We start from the raw sequence: 20,988 nt of genomic DNA, 5'->3' as shown, positions 1-20,988 counted from the left end.
CAATATTGTCACATGAGGAGAATTTCTTTTGTTTCTCTGGTTTGTAATATTAGGAATGGTTTACATGGGTTACTTAAAAGCTTAGGGCAATAAAAGCTTAGGGCATTTTCCCTCCCTGCCATCAGATGCTATGGTCACCGGAGTGTTAGCGAAAACTCTAGGATAATTAAGAAACAAGCATTTGTTTGACCACTGCAAAGTTTAGCCATTTCTTGCATGTGCTAACTCTATATTTTTTCCTTGTCTATTTACACAGGGTGTGTTAAAAAAAAACTGTCTGCCATCTTAACCATATTAATGACAGATTATGGTTTCATTAATCTGCAATAATTTTAAATGAAACTATTTGCCAATGGAACTTCATTTTGCCATCAAGTGCAACCTTGTAACACCTGGCCTTGTGAAAAACTTGTATGTTATTAGTATCAATGGTACAATGGTGCACCATCGTAGTGTCTAACTCCTTAAATAGAAAACATCTTTATCACAGTACAAAGTCACACGTCTATTTTCTTTGAATCTTTGAAAAATATATTGATTTTTGTGATGACATAGTATGTGACATACTGCCCAATTAACATGGGCACTCATTTACACCCTAAGGGCAATTTGGAAATAAAATTTAACCAAGTCTGCATGTGAGAGCTGGAGTACCCAACCATGGGGAGAACATGCTAACTCCATGCACACTTACCCGGGACGGGATTTGAACCCAGACTCTGGAGGTGCAAGTGATAATGACTAGGCCACCGTGCTGCCGAGCTTGATACTACAAATACAAACTATGTACTCCTAGACACTCATTACAAATTGATAAACTTTATATATTGTTTTTTTTTTTTTTTGCAGATTTGCATTTTGTTGGTTCGGTTTTTATATAACTTGCTATGTCTTTCTTAGCTGGGCCATGCTATCTGCTCACATCTCATCACATACTCATCATTCCCTGTGCTCCAAGGATATACCAGCATTCTGAGCATTTTTTTCTGATCTTGAGCTTCATGGTTTTGGCATTCCTGTCCTGTCCCTTATTATTTTTCAAAAAATAAAAACATTATGTTTTGTTAATGCATTGTCAGAGAATAAAAAAAATATATATTTTTTTTAAATAATTAACTCAATTCTGACAAAAATAAAAAGTCAAATAAAAAGATCTTCTGACAAGCCATTCACCAACTTGGCCATGTTATTCTTCTAACAAAACAACTATCTATTGTGATATACTGTATGATATGGATCAATTAACATTTATTTATATACCACCTTACAGCAACTCTAATTTTAAAGACCAATAAAATGGCAATAGAATAGCAATAAAAAAGAAAATAAAACATAAAAGTATAAGAAACACATCAAATTAAAAATAACAAAAGCCATTCTAAATAAGTGTGTTTTAATTTTTGTTTAAACAGAAAAATGGCAAAATGGCAATAAGATATACAAACAATGGCAATAAAAAATACAAAAACTAAATAAGACATAAAATTAGAAAATTATAAAAAAAAAACATGAAATTATAAAATATCAATAATTAAAAAGAAATAAAAAAAGGATGTAGAGTATAACGTATGTACTCTCCATGCTGCTCTCTGTTCTGATGTATTGTATTTACGGTAACTCTGCTTGACTTTTAGCCTCATGTTCTTATCATTTTTCCTCAATAAATTTTAAACATTTGATGATTTTATAATATACATTAGGACCCTTTTTGCTTCCTTTTTCACTGAAAGTATCTCAAAGATGATGGAGCTTCAATAACCTAACAAACCTTTTTAATTATCCCAGTTTTTCACTTGTTTAAGGATAGAACAGTTACACATTCAATAAGTTGCATGTACAATTATGTGTAAATGTTAGTACCCCTTTTTTAATCATGTTTTTTTACAAACAATTAACATATAAAATGTATATGTACACAATATACCATTATTGTTTTATCATAACTGAAGTACAAAGAAAAAAATGTAAAAGAAAATTTGCATGGTAAAAAAAAAAGTTCTATGTTGTTACAGTATGTAACTGAGGTTGTATTATTTGCCTAATACTAAGGTTTGCTTCGGTAATTTAGATTTGTGTTAATATTTTTTAACACACACACAAAAAAAAAAAAAAAAAAAAAAAAACTTACATGGAATTAAAAGAGGGAGACTAACTTTTACACATGACTTATTCAGAGAAAGCCTCAGATCCTTGATCTTGGCTGACTGGAATGGAATAAAGTGTGGCCTTCCACTGTTGTAGCCTATCCATCTCAAGGTCCCTATTGTGCAATCTGAGATGCGTTTCTGCTCACTGTAGTTGTGTGTTATTGTAGCCCTCCTATCAGTTTAAACCAGACTGGCCATTCCTTTCTGACCTTGACAAACAACAAGGAATTTTCACATACATAACTGAAAGTTTTTTGCACCATTTTGTGTAAATGCTGGACTGCTGTATGTGTATACTGGATATTTGCAAAATACTCAAGATAATCCATTTGGCACCAGCAACCCTGCAACATTTCAACACACACACACTATTTCTTTTTTTATTCTGGTGGTCTGATGGACATAACTGATGATCCTAACCTGTAATTTTTTTAATTGATGGATAATTGCACGATTATCGAAATCTCCAGGTGTTCCCAATAAAGTGAGCAGCGAGTGTATTCAAGTGCAAAGGTTTGCATGTGCTGTTTTTTTTTTTCATTTTTTACTACTAAAAAAATATAATTTTTTTCATATATTTTTTTCTTTGTGGTTTATTTTTGATAAAACAATAATGGCAAAAACAGTGCTATCTGCACTCTGCTTTGATTAAACTCTTGAGTTGCAGAGAAAGAAACAGAAGAGAAAGTTAACTTTATTTTAAATTCCTTCTGCCATTTTGATCATCCTGACCAATCTGTGATGCAGTGTTTTCATTCAGCTTAAGTAATTTCCTGTGCTAGATTGGCTTTCGAAGTTCCTTTTAAACCTCTGAAGCAGGAGGAGTTTAATTAAAGTCTGGAGGTGCAAAGAAGTTGCAATAGACAGCATCTTAAAAATTACTGCTTGTTCAGAGTTGCGATGTGACGGGATTTTGACGGCAGACATTATTTTTGGATATTGTGACAAGAAAGTTGTTGGATAGCACTTAAACATTATTAACACTCCATTTACTTATCCACTTAGTAGAAGAAACATTGGAGCACTTAGTGATTTAATTATAGACCCTACAATTTTCATCAAAAGCTTCGGATTCAAGTCATGATCAGTCATAAATCAAGGTTATAATATTTGAAGCTATGCGATGTAGGATATACTGTATATACTGTTTATATTTGCACCAGCAACCCTGCAACATTAACACACATCATTTTTTCATTCTGATGGTCTGATGAACATTAACTAAAGACCTTCAGTTGTTGTTATTTTATTTTTGATTGCTGGATAATTGCATGATTTTGTAACCCTATGGATGTTCCTTATAAAGTGAGCAGTAAGTGTATTTACTGTATGTGCAGAGTTTGCATGTTCTTCCTATTTTTGGTGGATTTCCTTCATCCAAAGACATGCAGTGTAGAGTGACTGACAGTAGGTGTACAGTATGTTAATGTCATAAAATTAGTAAAGTTAATGATAATCGACCAATACTTATTAAACCTAAAGTCCCCTTTTTCTGACACCACATGTGGGAGCAGTTACGGCTTGGATGACACAGTTAAGAGCAAAAGTTTACATACAAATTGTCACGATTTCATACATCTCCTATGTTAACTTAATTAGGGAATCTATTATATTTAACTTAAAGTTGATTTCAGTTGTCGTTGGTCCTTCACTGCTTCTGTCGAGGAGTCACTACAGCACAGAGTTTGGTACAGGTTTTACACCAGATGCCCTTCCTAACACAACCCTCCCATTTTATCTGGACTTGGGACCAACACTATATACAGCATATCAGCTTTATTTGTTTTTATTTACTGTATCAGTTTTCCAGTGGTTTAAAATTAAATTTTTACTATGTAAGTTTTTAACTTTCTAATTGTTTTGTCAATGTTTAGACCATATCTTTTTTGTCATCTTTAGGCCATTTTGGGCAGCACCCAAAAGATTTAATTTCCACCTCAGGTTTGTGTGCATTGAGTTTGGATGTTTACTGTGTGTTTGGTGGGTTTCCTCCAGGTACTCCGGTTTTTGCTCTTACAGTCCAAAGACATGCAGATTAGGTTGATTGGCATTCCCAAATTGCTTATAGTGCATGAATAAGTGTGATTGTGTGTGTACTGTATGTGTGTGCCCTGTGATAGGTTGGTACCCCATCCAAGGTGTACCCTGCCTTAAGCCCTAAGTCTCCTGGATAGGCTCCAGGCCACCCGTGTCTGTATAAAGCCGTATAGGCTTTATCAGTGAGTAAGCCTTTTTGTTACAACTTCAAAGGTTTACTTGGAATCATTGTCCTGCTTCAAGATTCAGTCATGATCAAGTTTAAATGTTCTTGCTCATGTCTTGAGGTTTTGCTTAAATCATTTTAGTTTTAGATAATTCTCCCTCATCATGATGCCATCAGGTTTCTGAAATGCACCATTCCCTTTTCCAGCAAACACCCCCATAACATGGTGCTACCACCCCCATAGTGCTGATAATTATGGCCAAACAGCTACATTTTCAGTTGATATGACCAGAAAACACAAGTTATTTTTTTTTAACTGACAAACTTCAGTCAGGTTTCTATTTTTTAAGGAGTTACTGAACAAAAAATTTTTACGGTTGTGGTTGAATTACGTTTTTTCGATTTTATCATGAGCAAAATGGCAGCTTCTCCAAATATAGGCCCTATACTGCTAATCTTGACAACTAGCTAAAAAGAGAATTCTAAAATTATTATGATAATTTCTGGTATCTTCCAAATTGTTTTAAAAAGCACTGAGTATGTAAACAATTGTTTTAAAAAGGCTCCTAATGTAGGCGAACTAAAAATAAATGCATGATAACATGAAATGCATGACCTTATGAAAAACTTTATTATTATTATTATCATTATTTTATTATTATTATTATTATTATTATTATTATCAGTTTTTTATTTTATTTTAAGTAGTAAGTGAACTATTTCTGCCAAAGAATCCTAATGTGCCAAAAGCACTATCCATCCATTATCTGCTTATCCTGTGTAGGGTGATGGGGGGGAGCCTATTCCAGAGAACTTATGACATATGGCATGCTGGATTATTACACACAGTCACACACAGTTACACACTCAATCACACATTTAATGTGCTCCAGTATTTATCTGCTGTGTGCCAGTAAAATCACAAATTCAGCAGTTGTTTTAATTTAGATTCATAATAATTGGCTAAAAATATAATTTTTCCTCATTAGCAATGTCAAAGCAATGCAGTCTAACACAAAATACAAATTGAGGCACGTTATGCAGTGCATGCACGACAGTGTATATGTCATAACCAGTGACGTGTGTACAGTACACACCTAAACATGTATAGGCGTCCAAAACAAAATAAAAAAAATTATTAATTCAAATAAAAAAAAAAAAATAATAATAATAATCTTATTTAGGGTGGCACGGTGGTGTGTTGGTTAGCACTGTTGCCTTGCACCTCCAGGGTCCGGGTTCGATTCCCGGCTAGGCTCTCGTGTGCATGAAGTTTGCATGTTCTCCCCATGTTGGTGGGTTTCCTCTGGATACTCCAGTTTCCTCCCACAGTCCAAAGATATACAGGTTAGACTAATTGGCGTTCCCAAATTGCCCGTTGTGTTTGTGCCCTGTGATGGATTGGCACCCTGTCCAGGGTGTACCCTGCTTTGTACCATAAGCCTCCTGGGATCTGCTCCAGGTGTCTGTGACCCTAAATACAGGATATAGAAGATGAGTGAGTGAAAGAATAATGTTATTTTGACTCGAACATTATTGATGCCTGTAGATGGGCATCATGTAATTCCTCAGACAAGGCACAGAAGTAGTTAACAGGGAGCAATTGGAGTGAGAAAATTAATACCTGCCTGTAGTTGGTTCTAAACAAGCTAGCTATAGTACAGGTAGTTAAACTAAATTTATGGCAGGTATGGCAAATGTAAGATTTTAAGGCATTTACTGGTAAAACGTCTCTTTTAAGAGGTGGCTGTGCCCCAGCACAACTTTATGTCTAGCAATGTCTTTGCCACTCACTTTACTTCAAGTCTTTAAATGAAAGAAATCTACCAAGCATAGGGAGAACATGCAAACTCCATGCACACACTGGCACTGAGTTTTGGCTCCCCAACCACAGAGGTGCACGGTGAAAGTGCTAACCACTAAGCCACCTGCCATTATATATATATATATATATATATATATATCAACGGAGTGCTGTGTAATCCTTGTACCACAACTAAATTCCTTACTATTCTTATCAATGGCCTTTAAGTAGTATCCTGATGTGTGTTCTTCTGCTATCGTATCCCATGTTGTCATGGTGTGCAATATAAGATGCTTTTTTCTTTTTGATTTTTAGTTGTAAAAAATTATTATTTCAGTTATTTCTGTAGACTTCCTGTCTGCTTGATCCAGTCAGTCAATTTTTATCTGACCTCTCTTGTATATTTTTTTATTATAATTTTCTTTTCACAGTTCTCTATAAACTTTAGATTACATTACTGAAAATTACTGGACATTATCAGTTTCTCCGCACCAACAACCACACTATAATAACTGAAATCATATTTTTTCCTGATTTTGATATGTGATGTGAAAAAGCACTTCAATGTTTTCTATATTCTTTGCTGGCACATGATTGGCTGATTGGATAACTGCATACATGTCCAGGTATACAAGTGTTATTAATAAAACAGTATACTTGTTTAATTAATAACATAATATTAAAAAATATAACATGACTTGGACAAGTAACAAATTGTGGATTTAAAGATCGAAAGAATTATAAAAAAGGTTATCTGAGATCTTAATTACACATTTATTTTATTCACTAATGATAAAATTTGATACGGACTAGAGAATATGCGGAAACACTGTGCATTTTCGTATAAAATCTGAGCTATTAATTTATCTTGTGTGATCATAGAGAAATGGATAGATGGAATGTTCGGAAACAAATAAAGTGGGAACTGTCTGCTGAAATAATATAAATGTAGAAAAAAAAGAAAGACAAACACAAGTGCAAATACTTAAAACATGGTTTAGCTACCAGTCGAGGTACTAAATTTGTTTATACTGTATGTTGCTTCTTAGGTGGAGTCTAAATATTGGGCCTCATGCAAGCAGCAATATATGAAAAAAATCTTTTTTTTTTTTCATTAATATTATTATTATTGTTATTACTTTTTATTTTATTTTATTTTGTTCATACTCATTCATTTCTGGGATTCACCAATGTTTTTTTTTTTTGGCTTTTTTCTTAAATGAGGAAAAAAATACAAGAGATCAAGATTACTCTTTTCAAGATAAGGAAAAAAATAGCATTTTCACAGTCTGCAAATTATTTGTCAGATGCAACAAAATATCATTTTAAATCTCAGAAACATGGATGCTTGCGTGCTCTGCTTTTGAATGGCTTACAGATTTCTGTTAAAGGTTTTGACCATACAGGTCTTACACAGAGAGCACGTTTTTAGAGATTTGATGAGATGGATGAATGGTTGCTGAGCCATTTTAGATTGCTATGAGCACTCAGGAACACATAATTATAAAAACTGTTATAAAAAATATTTCAAAAAATACAAAAATATAAAATAACATACTGTAGGGGAGGAGATTATGCCCATGTGTCATCAAACCACTTTTTTTCCTAAACTATGCATCTCTCAGTTGACACAGCATTCACAACTTCACAGATCGTTTGACATTATGCCGGGATTGATTTACTTTTAACAACAGTGCTCATGCTCTGGAAGATAGCATGTTTCCTTTGCTTAGATTTATTTCAAAGTACTTTTGATTTTGCTCCTCCTCTTCTTCTTTTTCTCTCGAATTCCTTCTCCCTTCCTTTTCACATGGCACAACATCCACCTGCCCTTATATAATGTTTAGGGCATTACCTATGCCAATTGTGTGCAAATTCTATGCTAATCCTATGTGCCTTCAATTTTAGATTTAGTGAGATTTATCATTTCACTCGTATGGGGTTTTGGTGAATCTGGCGTGAACATCTAAGAAAAATAAAAGGAAGTTTAAGAGATGTTGCTACTGCACAATGTTGCTGCGTGGGATGTTGTCACAATGTTGCTGCATGGTGCATAGTACAGTGGTGACTAAAAGTTGGTAAAATGATTTGTTTGTTTTTTTTGGAATTGCTATAAAACAATAAATATTTACTATGACGTCCTTTATTCTTCCAAACCTCCTGGATCTGCCCTGGCATAGATGACTGCAGTAATCCGCTGGCACTCGTTCAATCTTTTTGAAGGTCATATATATACAGACAAAGGTAGGTAGAGTAAGAGTAAGAGTAAAGAGTAGCTGTAGTTTAAAATAATATTACTTAAGTAGAAGAAAAAAGTAGTCATCAAAAATATTATTCAAGTAAGAGTGAAAAAGTATTCTATGAAAAGACTACTTAAGTACTGAGTAACTGTTTCACTGTTTAGAATTATATATATAATATATATATATATATATATATATATATATATATATATATATATATATATATAATGTATTTTTTGTATATGATGCCAGAGATGCATAATATTTTTTTCACGTGTTGGCAATTAATTCTGTACTGAAATATACTTATATATTCATAGACTGTTAAAGTAACATTATATGTACAATTAAAGTTACCATATAATCACACAATCATGAAAAAAGGATTTTATACTCACCGCAAGATTGCATACTATACTAACTGCAAGATCCCACTAGTACCAGCATGGATTCATGGGCGTTCCGCAAAATTAGAAAAAGATGTGGAAACTTTTGTTTGGTTAGAAAAGTAACGAGTTGCGTGTAGCCGGATGTAGCAAAGTAAGAGCATCGTTTCTTCATCACAAATCTATTCAAGTATGGTGCAATAAATCCACTCATAGAAGAACATTTTTTTCAAAAAGTTACTCAAGTAGCCTAAATGTAGCGGAGTAAATGTAACCCTCTGTATTACTACTACTCTGTATACAGAAGACTGCTACTGCCTCCTTTACCATTGTCCAGCAGTTTTCTATTGGGTTTAGGTCTGGAGATGAGCCATAGTTCCAAAAGCTGAATACCAATGTTATCATTTCACAGTTTCTTCAGTTAATAAACACGACTCGTGAAATGACCTGTTTTGTGCCCATTGGGAACGATAATACCTGACATATGTTGTCTATTACAATACTTTTGGCCCCAATGTATATTAATAGTTTTTATTTGCTTCAAAAACATATAGAAAGAAATAAATGCAATGTTGCAAAATAATTGTGGAATAAAATCAATAATGCTCAACAATTCCAACAGCCTGCATTCATTATTAAAGGGTTTGTAATATCATCACAAACATATTGCGATTGTACCGCCTCGAGAAGACGAAAAACAAAATTATGACTGAACTGTTTATTAGCCGACTATGTTAGACAATGTAATTGCTAGCTCTGGTGCAAAATTAATTTCTGATCACTTTAAACCCATTAGCTGTCTGCCCCAGCGCTTGTGCAACGTGTCTGTGTGTGCTAGTATTTTTGTGTGTGTGTGTGTGTGAGCATCTTTGTTTCAAGCCTGGATGAGTCAGAATTACAGCTGCAGCTCTCATCAGGGAGGCGTGCACAGATTAATGACTAACCGCAACTGACACCAGTGCTGGAACCCTGAAAAACCCGGCATTCAAACCCCACACGTGCCATTAATATGCAATTTCAGCCGCAAATACGTGAAGCATTACAGCACGTCTCGCTGGGAAGTCGCAGGGAGGTGGATGATCCTGCTGAGAGAAAAACCCGCCCGCTCAAATTAGCCCGCGATGGGAGTTTAACAAGAGTATTGTCTTTCAGGAGAGTGAGAAAAACCACATTAATGCGGGAAGTGTTTCTTGGATGTTGCTACTTTTTCATAATTAAAAACACACAGTATTCAGCCATCTGTGCACTCATAAAAGTGTCGCTGAGAACATAGATTTATGACACCTATGTGGGTTTTACGGTTCAGAGTTTTTAATGGAGAGTGTATAACTTCTTTTCTAACACAGTGCTGTTTTATAGTGCAAACAGTGCCGCTGGAAGTGTGGATCATTTTGAACTTAAGCCCTTAATCATTTTTAAAACAAGCACTGATTTTTTTTTCTGTGTGGATGGTTAATTTTTCTTTACAGTACATTCTCAAAATAAAATGATTACATTTGCCTCATTTAAACTTTATTTGAATGAGGGTCTTACTCAAGGACCCATCAGTAGTGACCTAACACTGACCGTCCGGCCAGCAACCGAGAGCCATCACTGCCCCTTTTGTTTGTCATTATTCTTTTGTTTAAATGCATTTTTAAAAATATTAATATTTGTAGCGTAGCATTCTTACAGCTCCAGTTTTCTCGGTTTCATCTTGCTCGGCAATCTCTCTGTCTGGAGTTTTGCCGGTTGTCCCCATCTACAGTAGGTGTTGTCCAAGTTCTCCAGTTTGATCTCACCTGCCAAAAGCATATAGCTGCATAGACTTTGTACCTGTAGGTATAAATATTTGTGTGTGTCCTGTATTTACTTTAGCCCTGACCAGGATAAACTACTTCCTAAAGATAAATAAATTTGTATACAATACATTAAATTTAAGGAGCCTTATAATAATAAAAATACCTAAAATTGCACACTTTGTGTAATAATCCTTTAAGCTGGATAAACTAATAGAAATGTCATTATTGGGGCAATACATCATATGTATAGGTCAGTATAATGATATTTGGTTTTAAAAACATTAACTATTTTGATCTGCTAACTTTAAAATTAAACATAATTTCTTTTTTTTTTCTTTTTACAAAAATCATGATCAGTAATAATTAATACTGCCGATCTATGATGCTAATCTTTGGTTTAAAAAGAAATAATACTATTTTCATATTAGCCAGTGTACATTGAAACAAATAATCATACATTTTCTTGATTGGTTGAAGCTACTTTGTAGAATTGTACAATAATTAATATATTCAAGAAACTCCCTTCACCAGAGGTCATCAAATAGGTGTAACAAAAATCAATATTGTCAAAAAAAAAAAGAGAATGATATATTTAAAATGGATGCTAGTGCTGATTGAGAAATTTTATATTAGAATAGTTTCCTTTGCTCAAATTCAGGTTTACCAAAATTCCCTGCACACTATTTGTAACGCATGTAAAAATGACATTTTAAACAACACTTGGAATTGAGATAGCACTCTTGTTTAAAAAATTAAAGGCTTACATACCTAGATGTGCCCCAGTTGCAGTTTTTACTCACTTACACTTTTTTACTGGATTTTTTTTTTTTCACCCAAAACTCTGCATAGGTAGGCATCCTTTTTCTGATCTAATATCTAATGATAGCACGTGGCCTATTCAGATATTTTCTTCCTGTGACACAGACCTCCTGTGATTATGTCAGGTGCATGCCTACACACACACACACACACACTACACACATAAATTCTTTAAAAAAAAAACTTTTATTTTGTGTCCTTCTATAAGAAGATACCCTCTCCCAGCTTGTTGCTCAGCTTTGCTGTTCTCAGGTGGGGTGTTTCCCAATTATGTAGAAATTGAAACAGTGCTTTTACTATATGAAGATTGTTTTAGCCAAAGCATAAACAGACACTCTTAGGAGAGCTCTGAGACTTGTTAAATGAATAAAAAAAATATGGGACCTTTAAGTAGTTTTCCTCATGGTTCCATGGCTAGCTTTTCCCACATGGTCATATTTTTCAGATATGACTATCCCTGTGGAGACATTTGGTCCACACAATGAGATGAAATTCATGTTTTAATGTGCCTGTAAAATGTTTTAGATAATGTGTAGCAAAAGAAAACTCACTCATGATGTGTTATTTAATACTGTTCAGTATACTGCTAGCTGTTACATACTGCCAACATTAACTAGCTTGCTAAAAATATACCATACTATAGGTAATGTTGGAAAGCAAGTATAAGCAAGTGACTTATTTCAAAACTAGCTCCTTTGTATTTAAACTCTATAAGTTTCCAAATATTACATTATCCAAAAGAGTTCAGTTTTGAATATACCAGAACAATCAGGGTTAAGCTTGCTCAGATTCAGCTAGCTTGAGCAAGCAGTAAACTTAGCTAAAGCATTCTAACACAAGATTTTCAACAGATGTGTCCCATTACACTAAAATTAGTTAATACACAAACATTATCATTACCCTGTTTTAGTATCTCAGCGCCAAGGTTCTAAGGTACTGTAAATTACAAATTAAGCCCATGTGTGTTTGGTCTACGAAGATGTACCCAATTTAAAACAACTGAGTTACGCATGGCTTTACATTTTAGCAATTCTACTCAAGTGGTGTTTGTACATCCATAATTTGGATGGTTACAGTTAGGTTAATTCTATTTGTTTTCCTGCTTGCCTCCTTCTTTCAGGAAAATGTGGTTAAATACGACATCCGATATCAGATCAATAACCAATCACTGTATCATTATCCTGATAATATGTCCTTCCATGATGAATGGGCTTTTTTTTTGGTTCAGTGTAACATTAATAATTAAAAAAGAGGGAATAAGTACACATACAATACAATATTTTATTAGGCGGGACATCATATAGGGATTTTTTTTCCACAATGCACATTTGTGAGCAGGATCACGGAACAGCAAATCAGTTAAAGTTAATGCAGATCTGGAATGTAGAACACACCATGTGAATAATATGTACTTTATAAATTCTGATAACCATTCAGTTTTTATGTTGTCTCCATTGGCTGGTTATATTATATATATATTTTTCTGTTTTTATAATCACTGTATATTAGGCAGCCTATGTGTGGCATTATGTTGACTATGTTCAGCGTCCAAAGGAAACACCATGAACACCACAGACAAACAAGATCTTCCATTCGTGCAAAAACAAATTTGCTTTAGTAACGCGTTGCTGGAATCGGGACGGTCCGCAGCTCCACAATCAACCTCACAGCAATCTTTAAGGCTCTACAAACACAACGAAAAGCATTGGTCAATATAAATATACGCAGTCCAGAATCCAAGTTCTCCATCTTCGTTCTTTTTAAATAGTTGTCCACTTTCATTCTCAGGTGAAAGATATATAAATATATTTTTCCCCCAACAATAAAATCCAAACGAGTTCCTCTTGCTCTGGTTATATAAGATTAATACACAAACTCCAGGGTCCATATTCAGCATATTATGAATACCTCCAAGCTCTTTAAAAAAAAAGAGTCTGCAGCTGTTTAGAGCAATTAGAGGGGAAAAACTAAAAATCCAGAGAAGGTGGAGTATTTCCATCCGCCCATGAGATTTCCTCGCTCTAGTTTGAGATAAACCCGGTCCTCCCTCTCCACCATCAGTAGCACTCCGTTACTCGCCGCCTCCCTCGTGACGTCCTGGTCTCCGGCGAACGCAGATATGATGGGGTATTCATTGTGCATCAGGTTCACCTAAAGAGAAAAAAAAATTATGTAGACACAAAAATGTAGACACAAATTTATCTGAATATTTATCTTTTCGATGTTTAAAGCTAATATATGAAGTGACTTGAGAGCATCATTTTAAAGAAATGTAGGTGTTAAGAATTAAATTTGCATACAAACCACATAAATGTTTAATGTCTTCTGGTACAGAGACATGTAAAGCTGTTCTGACGGCTTACAGTAGTACAACACCTTTCTAGGACATGTTGTCTTGTTTTCTCCTTAAATTTTTCTGTATGTACAGTAAATCCTATTAAAGGCAACTTAATCCCTAAATAACAGGGAAACCTGCACATATTGGGCACCATGGTGCTAAAGAGACCCTGGTGTGAAACTAACCAAAAAATACTGCTGATGTTCTACAGAAACCTCATATCTCCACAAATAAACATTGGGGCTGTAAACAGTCTCTACTGGCCTTAATAACTTCACTCGCACATTTTCTTTAAGGGGACATTTAGCGCCAGGGAAGCCGACAAAGCAAAAACGAGCACTTCTAATATTCCATCAATTCAGACAAACATTCATAAGAGAGAATTTTCACACTAAGATTTAATTCAGCATGGAGCTTTTTTTTGGGTATACCACAGATGCACGCTCATCTGTGCTTCTGTTCTAAATTAAACAATAAAGCAAAAAAAAATAAAAATAAAAATCCACAAAAAAAAAAAATCTAAATCTGCTTTCCCATGTGCACTAAATATGTCAAATCCTTTGAAAGCTTGGTTATTATTCACACCAGGCATACAAACCGAACCAGGTTAATCGCTACTTCTTTAAAAAGAGTATTTAATTGTGTAGGTTGCAATTCAATCCATACGTCCCCCTATAGGTTCATTTAAACCATAATTTCTATGTAGGTTACTCTCTAACACAAAGCAGGTTGAAGAATAAACTGTTCAATGTCAAATGAGCCCTACCACCTTAAACCATTAATATTTAATATTCTCACCTGGATGGTTTGTCTGTTGTAGACTTTCACCACATGGAAGCTGAAACTGTAAATTCCCCGCCGCGGTGCAGTGAACACGCTGGCCTTCAAGTCAAAATGGTTGCCGATGTTCACTAAAACCTGACAAAAGCAGCACATGGACGTTTTAAACTCTTCATGTAAAACTCTTCACTTATAGTCTGGTTTCATACAGTAATTGACTGCAATACCTCTTATTATTTTATGTTTTATATATATTTAAATCTCCCTTTATATCCTTCACAGAATGGTTACAACAACTTTGACAGATGTTTCACGTTTTGCACATTCCTTCCATCAAAAACATAAAATAAAACGGTTTAATTTTTTGTTTTTTTTCTTCACCTCTAACATAAAATAACATGTTGTTTTACTGACACCTGACTCAACTAATTCCTTTTCATGTTTTAATTTTATTCATAAATCTGTCATAAATATTTTTATTTTCCCTCTGATTAACATATTTGCATTTAAATTACCCTGTGCAATTTCTGAATAAGCAGGCTATAACAAACTAAAATATAGCTTCCCTTGTTTATCATAAGCAATCCCACATTACTTTTGTAATTACATCAAAACATATGTAATAAAAAATAATAATAATCCTACACTTTGATGATTTTGAATACATAATTTATAATTTTAGCGAAGAACAAAAAGCATTGCAGTGCAACAATAAATCTTAATTTGCCCTAAAGAGTGTATAACAGAAGACTTTTAAAAGTTTGACACTAAGAACAATCTGTCTGTACACTATAAACAAAGAAATTGTAAAATGAACATCTAATGTATTAAATTTACATTTAATTAACTGTAAAGTAATTTCATATTTGCAATTAATCAAGTGTATGTTTTGTTGTTGTTTTTTTAAAGGACATTTGGTCAAATCAGTACACATGGCATGATATACCAAAAAAGTATACTAAGGTGTGTTATGCAATATCCTATTTTTGTCTTTATTGTCATTCACCTTTTGTGTATATCTTTAAACATTTAGAGGTCCTCATGGAAAATAAGCATCATTTAGACAATTAAACTTTGCATATATTTATCTAACCCAAGAGTTTAAACAGCAATGTACAAGTTAAACTGATGAGGACAGGACATTAACATTGTTAAAGAGGGATTGTGCTTTGTATTATCTGTAAGTACACTCTGGGTGGATTTACTTGTAGTATTAAGATTTTTCATCCTTCATCAATAATGCTAGCGATTAAAAAGCAACATGAAAAAAACTGCATGCCAAAATACTGTATGCCAAAATACAATTCAACCCATGCTCTAACACTGTTCTGTGAGTCCACTACGCTGATTATTTATTATTAATTCAAAATTTAATTCATGCAAATGAGGTTAATTTAGCAACATATGTGGTATTTCAGCATAAATAGTAAATACATAATTCACAAGGGATGACTACAATCTGAAATATGTCACTATTACTGGAAAAATTTAATTCAACACTGTAAGTGCTAATTTTAATATTATAGAATTACAGAACCTGACCGGTTTAGGTGTTAATTTAACATTCAATCTTATCTTTTTAAGCTTTCCAAAACGTATTCGTTTCACAATAAAAACATTAAAAGAGCTTATAGGCTTTGCGCAGTCAAAAAGACCTTGTACGTTATTTACCACTGCAGGTGTAGTGTATAGTAACTCCTAAAATCCTTAAGAATAAAAGAAGTTATAGACCTGGTCAAAGTAGATGGTGGTGGAGGTGTTGCTCATGTCAGACGGCTCGTGATTGGTGCCCCTGATGGCCGAGAATGCAACCCTGGCACTCCCTGAGCGCACCGAGATGCCAAGCGCTGACGTCACACCGCCGTCCGAGGACGGGTTCGAGTCGCACACCACCAGGCATTTCCCTTCCAGGACCACAGGTTCGGTGTCATTCTGACCCAACGAAACACCGACACCAAGCACCATAAGAAGAGCAAAGATTAGCACCAACATCTGTGCGACGCAGCGTCCCATCATAATCACAGAGGCAAGGTTACCAATCTGTTAAATCCAACTCCTTTGAGGAATTCTTATGGCGCTAATCGCCTCCTCCGTTATTTCTTTTGCTTGTCTTTTTTCTTTCCTTCTTTTTCTATTTTTAACTGATGCTTGTCTTTCCCTTGTCCTTCTCGGCTGATATTGAAATCTTCAGAGGACTTGTTTGATATATTCTGAAGGAAAAAAAAAAAAAAGCACAGTACAGATTAAGTTCAAAAAGACCAAAACATCTACAAAGCACTAGGTCTGTCTTCCATGCAGGTCTGTTCTCATAAAGTTTGCAAAGCATCACAAATTTACATAATTTTATAGTAGTTCATAGTTTTAAATAGTCATCCAAGCACCTTTTAAAACATTTCATTTAAATGACACGTCAACCATTCAGTCATTTGTATCTTTCATCTTTAGAACAGCAACTTTATCCCATCGACTGCACTATAAATAGTATTATACTTAACTATAGCCTTAAATCCAGCATGATATGAAGTCATTCAAATATCATTACATGCAAATTCCCTTGCACATTTACATCCACAAAAAAAATGCTTTCTCTAGTTGTATATTCTCCTTTTTAAGAGTCTTTAAGATTTTTTTTTACCTGGTAAATCCATTGCTGTGTGGGACATCTGCGTCCTTCTGAGGCAGAGAGCAGAATGGAGAGAAGTCGTCCTCCCCTTCATTCCTTTATAAGGACAATTCCCGCCCAGTTTCAGGATTATACACACACGCGCGCACACACACAGAGTGCCGGAACGCTGTATTTCTGTAGACTTTCTTGACATGAAAATCACCCAGTCACCCAAATTCATAAATAAATAAATCATCTTCTTTTTTTCCCCTATTTTTCATAACTCTCCAAGTCAATAAAATATAACCTTGTCTAGAAATCTTATAGGAAATGTGCAAAATAATAATAATGATAATTGAAGCGTTTAAAGAATGACGAGACAGAACAAAGGTGGTCAGTATGATAATGTGTAAATTAATTAAACACAAAACAAGGAGAAATTCATGTTGTGGGCTTGTCAAGAGTGTTTCCATGCTTCTGTATTTTAAAGACCAGACCATTAAAGGTGCTTTAGCTCCATCCAGTGGAATGGAACGTGGTGTTCAGCTTTCATTGATGGAGCCATTTAGCAGCGTTTTTACTCTTTAAATTTTCCTTTTTCAAGTATTTATGCAGTTTTAACTAAATTGGGTTTAGAATAGGCAGGGTTTTTCTAGGAGTTGCCACATTGGATGATCAAGGAATTTGTAACATTGTGGAAGCCCTTAGGAGTTCTTCTACTACTACTTCTTTACTACTTAAAAAAAAAATACCCCAGGTAGATTGTGCTTAGAAAGCTACAACTGTTAACCAGCTTGAGAACCCAGAAGAAACATTTTTTTATTCCTTGGAGTCCATACAGACAAATAGGATGGGGTGTTGGAGACCTTTGAAACGTCTATTTAGAATCCCCAATAAGAAGAGTGTCAATGATCAAAGAGGGTTGTTCAGTTTTTAAGGGTTCTTAAGTTATCTTAAGAGGAAAGATTGTATACAGAACCCTTTTTAATATAAATTCTTTATTATAAAAAGAAGTGCCATGGGTTGTTAATGGTTCTATGTAGATCCTATGTCAGCTTGTTTCTCTATTAGAAAATGTTTTGGGTAGAACCCATTAGACAGCTACCTTTGATTGAAAGAATTATTTTGAAGAACACTGTTTCTAAGAATGCAGAAAACTAAGGATCCTGGATTGATGAATGGATGGATAGATAGATATATGCTATGTGGCACTCTATTGTGATAATCTTTAAATGTCATAAGTATAATTATTTAAAAAAAACTAAACATTAGTTAAATCCCTTCTGACAGCTAGACAGCTTCTTTGAACTATCCAAAGATTATTTAGGGAACCTTATTTTATTAGGTTACCAAATAACATACAGGTAGATAAAACAATATGTTAATTTCTTTAATTCTCTAAAGTTTTTCTTATTATTCAGTTTTATCTAGAACTGTTTTTAAAATGTTAAGATCACTGAAGAACCCAATACCCACAAACCTCAATAACTATAGAAACAGAAACATCAAATATTAGATTTTGAAAAGACAAGACTAATTCAGAATGTTTGTATGTGACTAGTAAGAATGTGAAATGTGTGAAAAGTAGGAAACTGTAGGTAAGGTGACTTACACCAAGTACTGTATTTTATTAAAAACTTACTTAAGGTCACATGTATTATGAATGTGTTACGTGATGTTGTGTGATAATACAACACAAGGAACTGTAATCTTAAGATTACAGGCATTAACTGAGAAAAAGTGTTAATTAAAATGACCCATGCAGACATACTTGACCATGTAAGATCACTAATTAATGAGAGTTGACAAACTTATTGTAAGCGCCTTGACCTCCTTGTGTTATATTATGGCATTTTAAAAAGGCTGGGCCAAAAGTTTTAAAGCATGTGATTTTCAGTTCGACAGAGTGTGTTAAGACTGCTGAACCGTCACTTAACCTCTTTAATTAACTGTCACTCTGAAGTTACTAATTGGCAATATTATATAACCTATGTCACTTAACTATGACTCATTGTAGAAGCAAGTGGGGGGAGGTCAAGTATCTTTAAACTATTCTTTTAATTGCTGACCTGCTCATGCTATATAATTTCTTTATCTGCCACGTTCATCTGTGTATCAGTGAATGTGCTTTTTGGGTAATTATGTTTCTCATGCAAGGTTCCAGAATTCATCGCTAATAAGACCACCTACTGACTTAAAGCAGCAGTAAGGCCTATATCAGAGCATTGTTGAATTCTCAACTCCGTAAATTTTGATTAATATTTTATAACCACATGAACAGAAATGTTGCAGTGTTGCTTAACCCATATGAGCCCAGACTCTTTTCTCCATTCCCTTTTCTCTTAAAGGAAATTATAGACCAAATTACACAGACCAAATAGACTACATGCAATGCCTGTTGAAAGACATCACACGGTATTTTTATTGGCAGTTTTAGAGTTAAAAGCCCTATGTGAGATATATCACAGCTATATTTTCTTAAATTGAACAGTCGGAACAGGTTAAATGTAAAATATTAGATGTTATTAAATTATTAGAAATTTGGAAATGATGTCATGGATACACAGATTGTCACATGACTGAATTTGAATGTTCATTACTGTAGATGTCACCTAGGGACTGAGTTAAAGCCAAGGATAAAACAGAATAAGGAACTTTCTAGAACATTTAAAAAAAAAGTTTTTGACAGTAACACCATGAATTTAAATGACACAGAATAGAAATGAGAAATGGATCCTTACGTCATTTGGCTGCGCCAGAACTGCCTCCAGAATTGTCATTTTACAACCCAAACACTTTCCGCTCCTTTTGTGAGGACATGTCAGTCAATGGGGATATGTCAGTCGTGGCTTGTTGCAGCCAATTAAATGCATTTATATGATTTATTTTGCAGAAGGTAGCTCAAAGCAGATTTTTTTCCTTTCAAAAAATCTTAAGATCTTTCTTTTTTTTTTTTTTAGTCTGATTAGGAAGGTGACATTATGGCTTGTTAAATAAAAGTTGATAACAATTGGTCAGAGATGTTCGTGCTTCTCCACTTCAAGCCCAAAATAGATTTTTCTATTTAAAAACTAGATGACTCTGGTTAAAAATGGTAATTTAAATGCCACTACAAAACAAAACCACTTTAGTTTGATATCTAATTCATAGCCACAAAATAATTGTTAATAGTTGGGCACAAAAACGTATCTGATACCGCAATTCAGTCCTCTCTGGATAACTGTAAACATGGACTATTAGTAGCTGTTATGAATGCTTTGGGTGCGTTCTGAGACATGTACAAATATCAGAAGAAATAAACTGTGTGATCAATTTCCCAATGCAATCTTAAAAAATAATAGTGTAAGATGCACAGAAAGCAAAAGTATAAAAACTTCGAAATTTAACAGTGGGTAAACTCTGTATACTGTATTACAATTTGAGGATTAACACAAAACATATACAGCAATGGCATTATGACAACCAATTAGTTTTTTTTTTTGGAGGGGGGGTTTTGTTGCACTATAACAATGCAGTAAAATAACAATGATTATTGAAGATCACAAGGAACTCTTTAAATCAAAAACAAAAGATTAGAATGCAGGATCAGCCTCCACTTCTACCAGTTTTGGTTTCATCCAACTGCATATACAATACATGGACAGGTGCTTCTCTTGAATGTTGTATCATTATGTTTCTAATTATTTTCTTTTACAAATATTGCTGCAAGTGCATCATTTACATTTACATTTGACAGACGCTCTTATCCAGGGCGACTTACTTTTTTTTTTTTTTATCTCATTACACATCTGAGCAGTTGAGGGTTAAGGGCCCGACAGTGGCAACTTGGTGGTTGTGGGGTTTGAACCTGGGATCTTCCGAACCGTAATCCAATGCCTTAAC

The 20,988-nt window shown here is 34.2% G+C and overlaps 1 protein-coding gene across 1 annotated transcript; it reads right to left on the bottom strand.

Moving 5' to 3' along the window:
- Positions 1-12,650: 12,650 nt before the first annotated feature.
- On the bottom strand, positions 12,651-17,185 carry cbln2b (cerebellin 2b precursor). Its single transcript, XM_053488025.1, has 4 exons — positions 17,137-17,185; positions 16,233-16,711; positions 14,520-14,639; positions 12,651-13,534 (listed from the first exon to the last, which is right to left on the bottom strand). Exons 2-4 carry the CDS (start codon positions 16,515-16,517, stop codon positions 13,337-13,339), a joined length of 603 nt encoding a protein of 200 aa, XP_053344000.1. The 5' UTR covers positions 16,518-16,711; positions 17,137-17,185; the 3' UTR covers positions 12,651-13,336.
- Between the last annotated feature and the right edge of the window lie 3,803 nt (positions 17,186-20,988).

Source organism: Clarias gariepinus, chromosome 26 (genome assembly GCF_024256425.1).
Source record: "Clarias gariepinus isolate MV-2021 ecotype Netherlands chromosome 26, CGAR_prim_01v2, whole genome shotgun sequence".
Classification (NCBI taxonomy): Eukaryota; Metazoa; Chordata; class Actinopteri; order Siluriformes; family Clariidae; genus Clarias; species Clarias gariepinus.
This window is presented reverse-complemented; position numbering and strand designations above follow the sequence as displayed.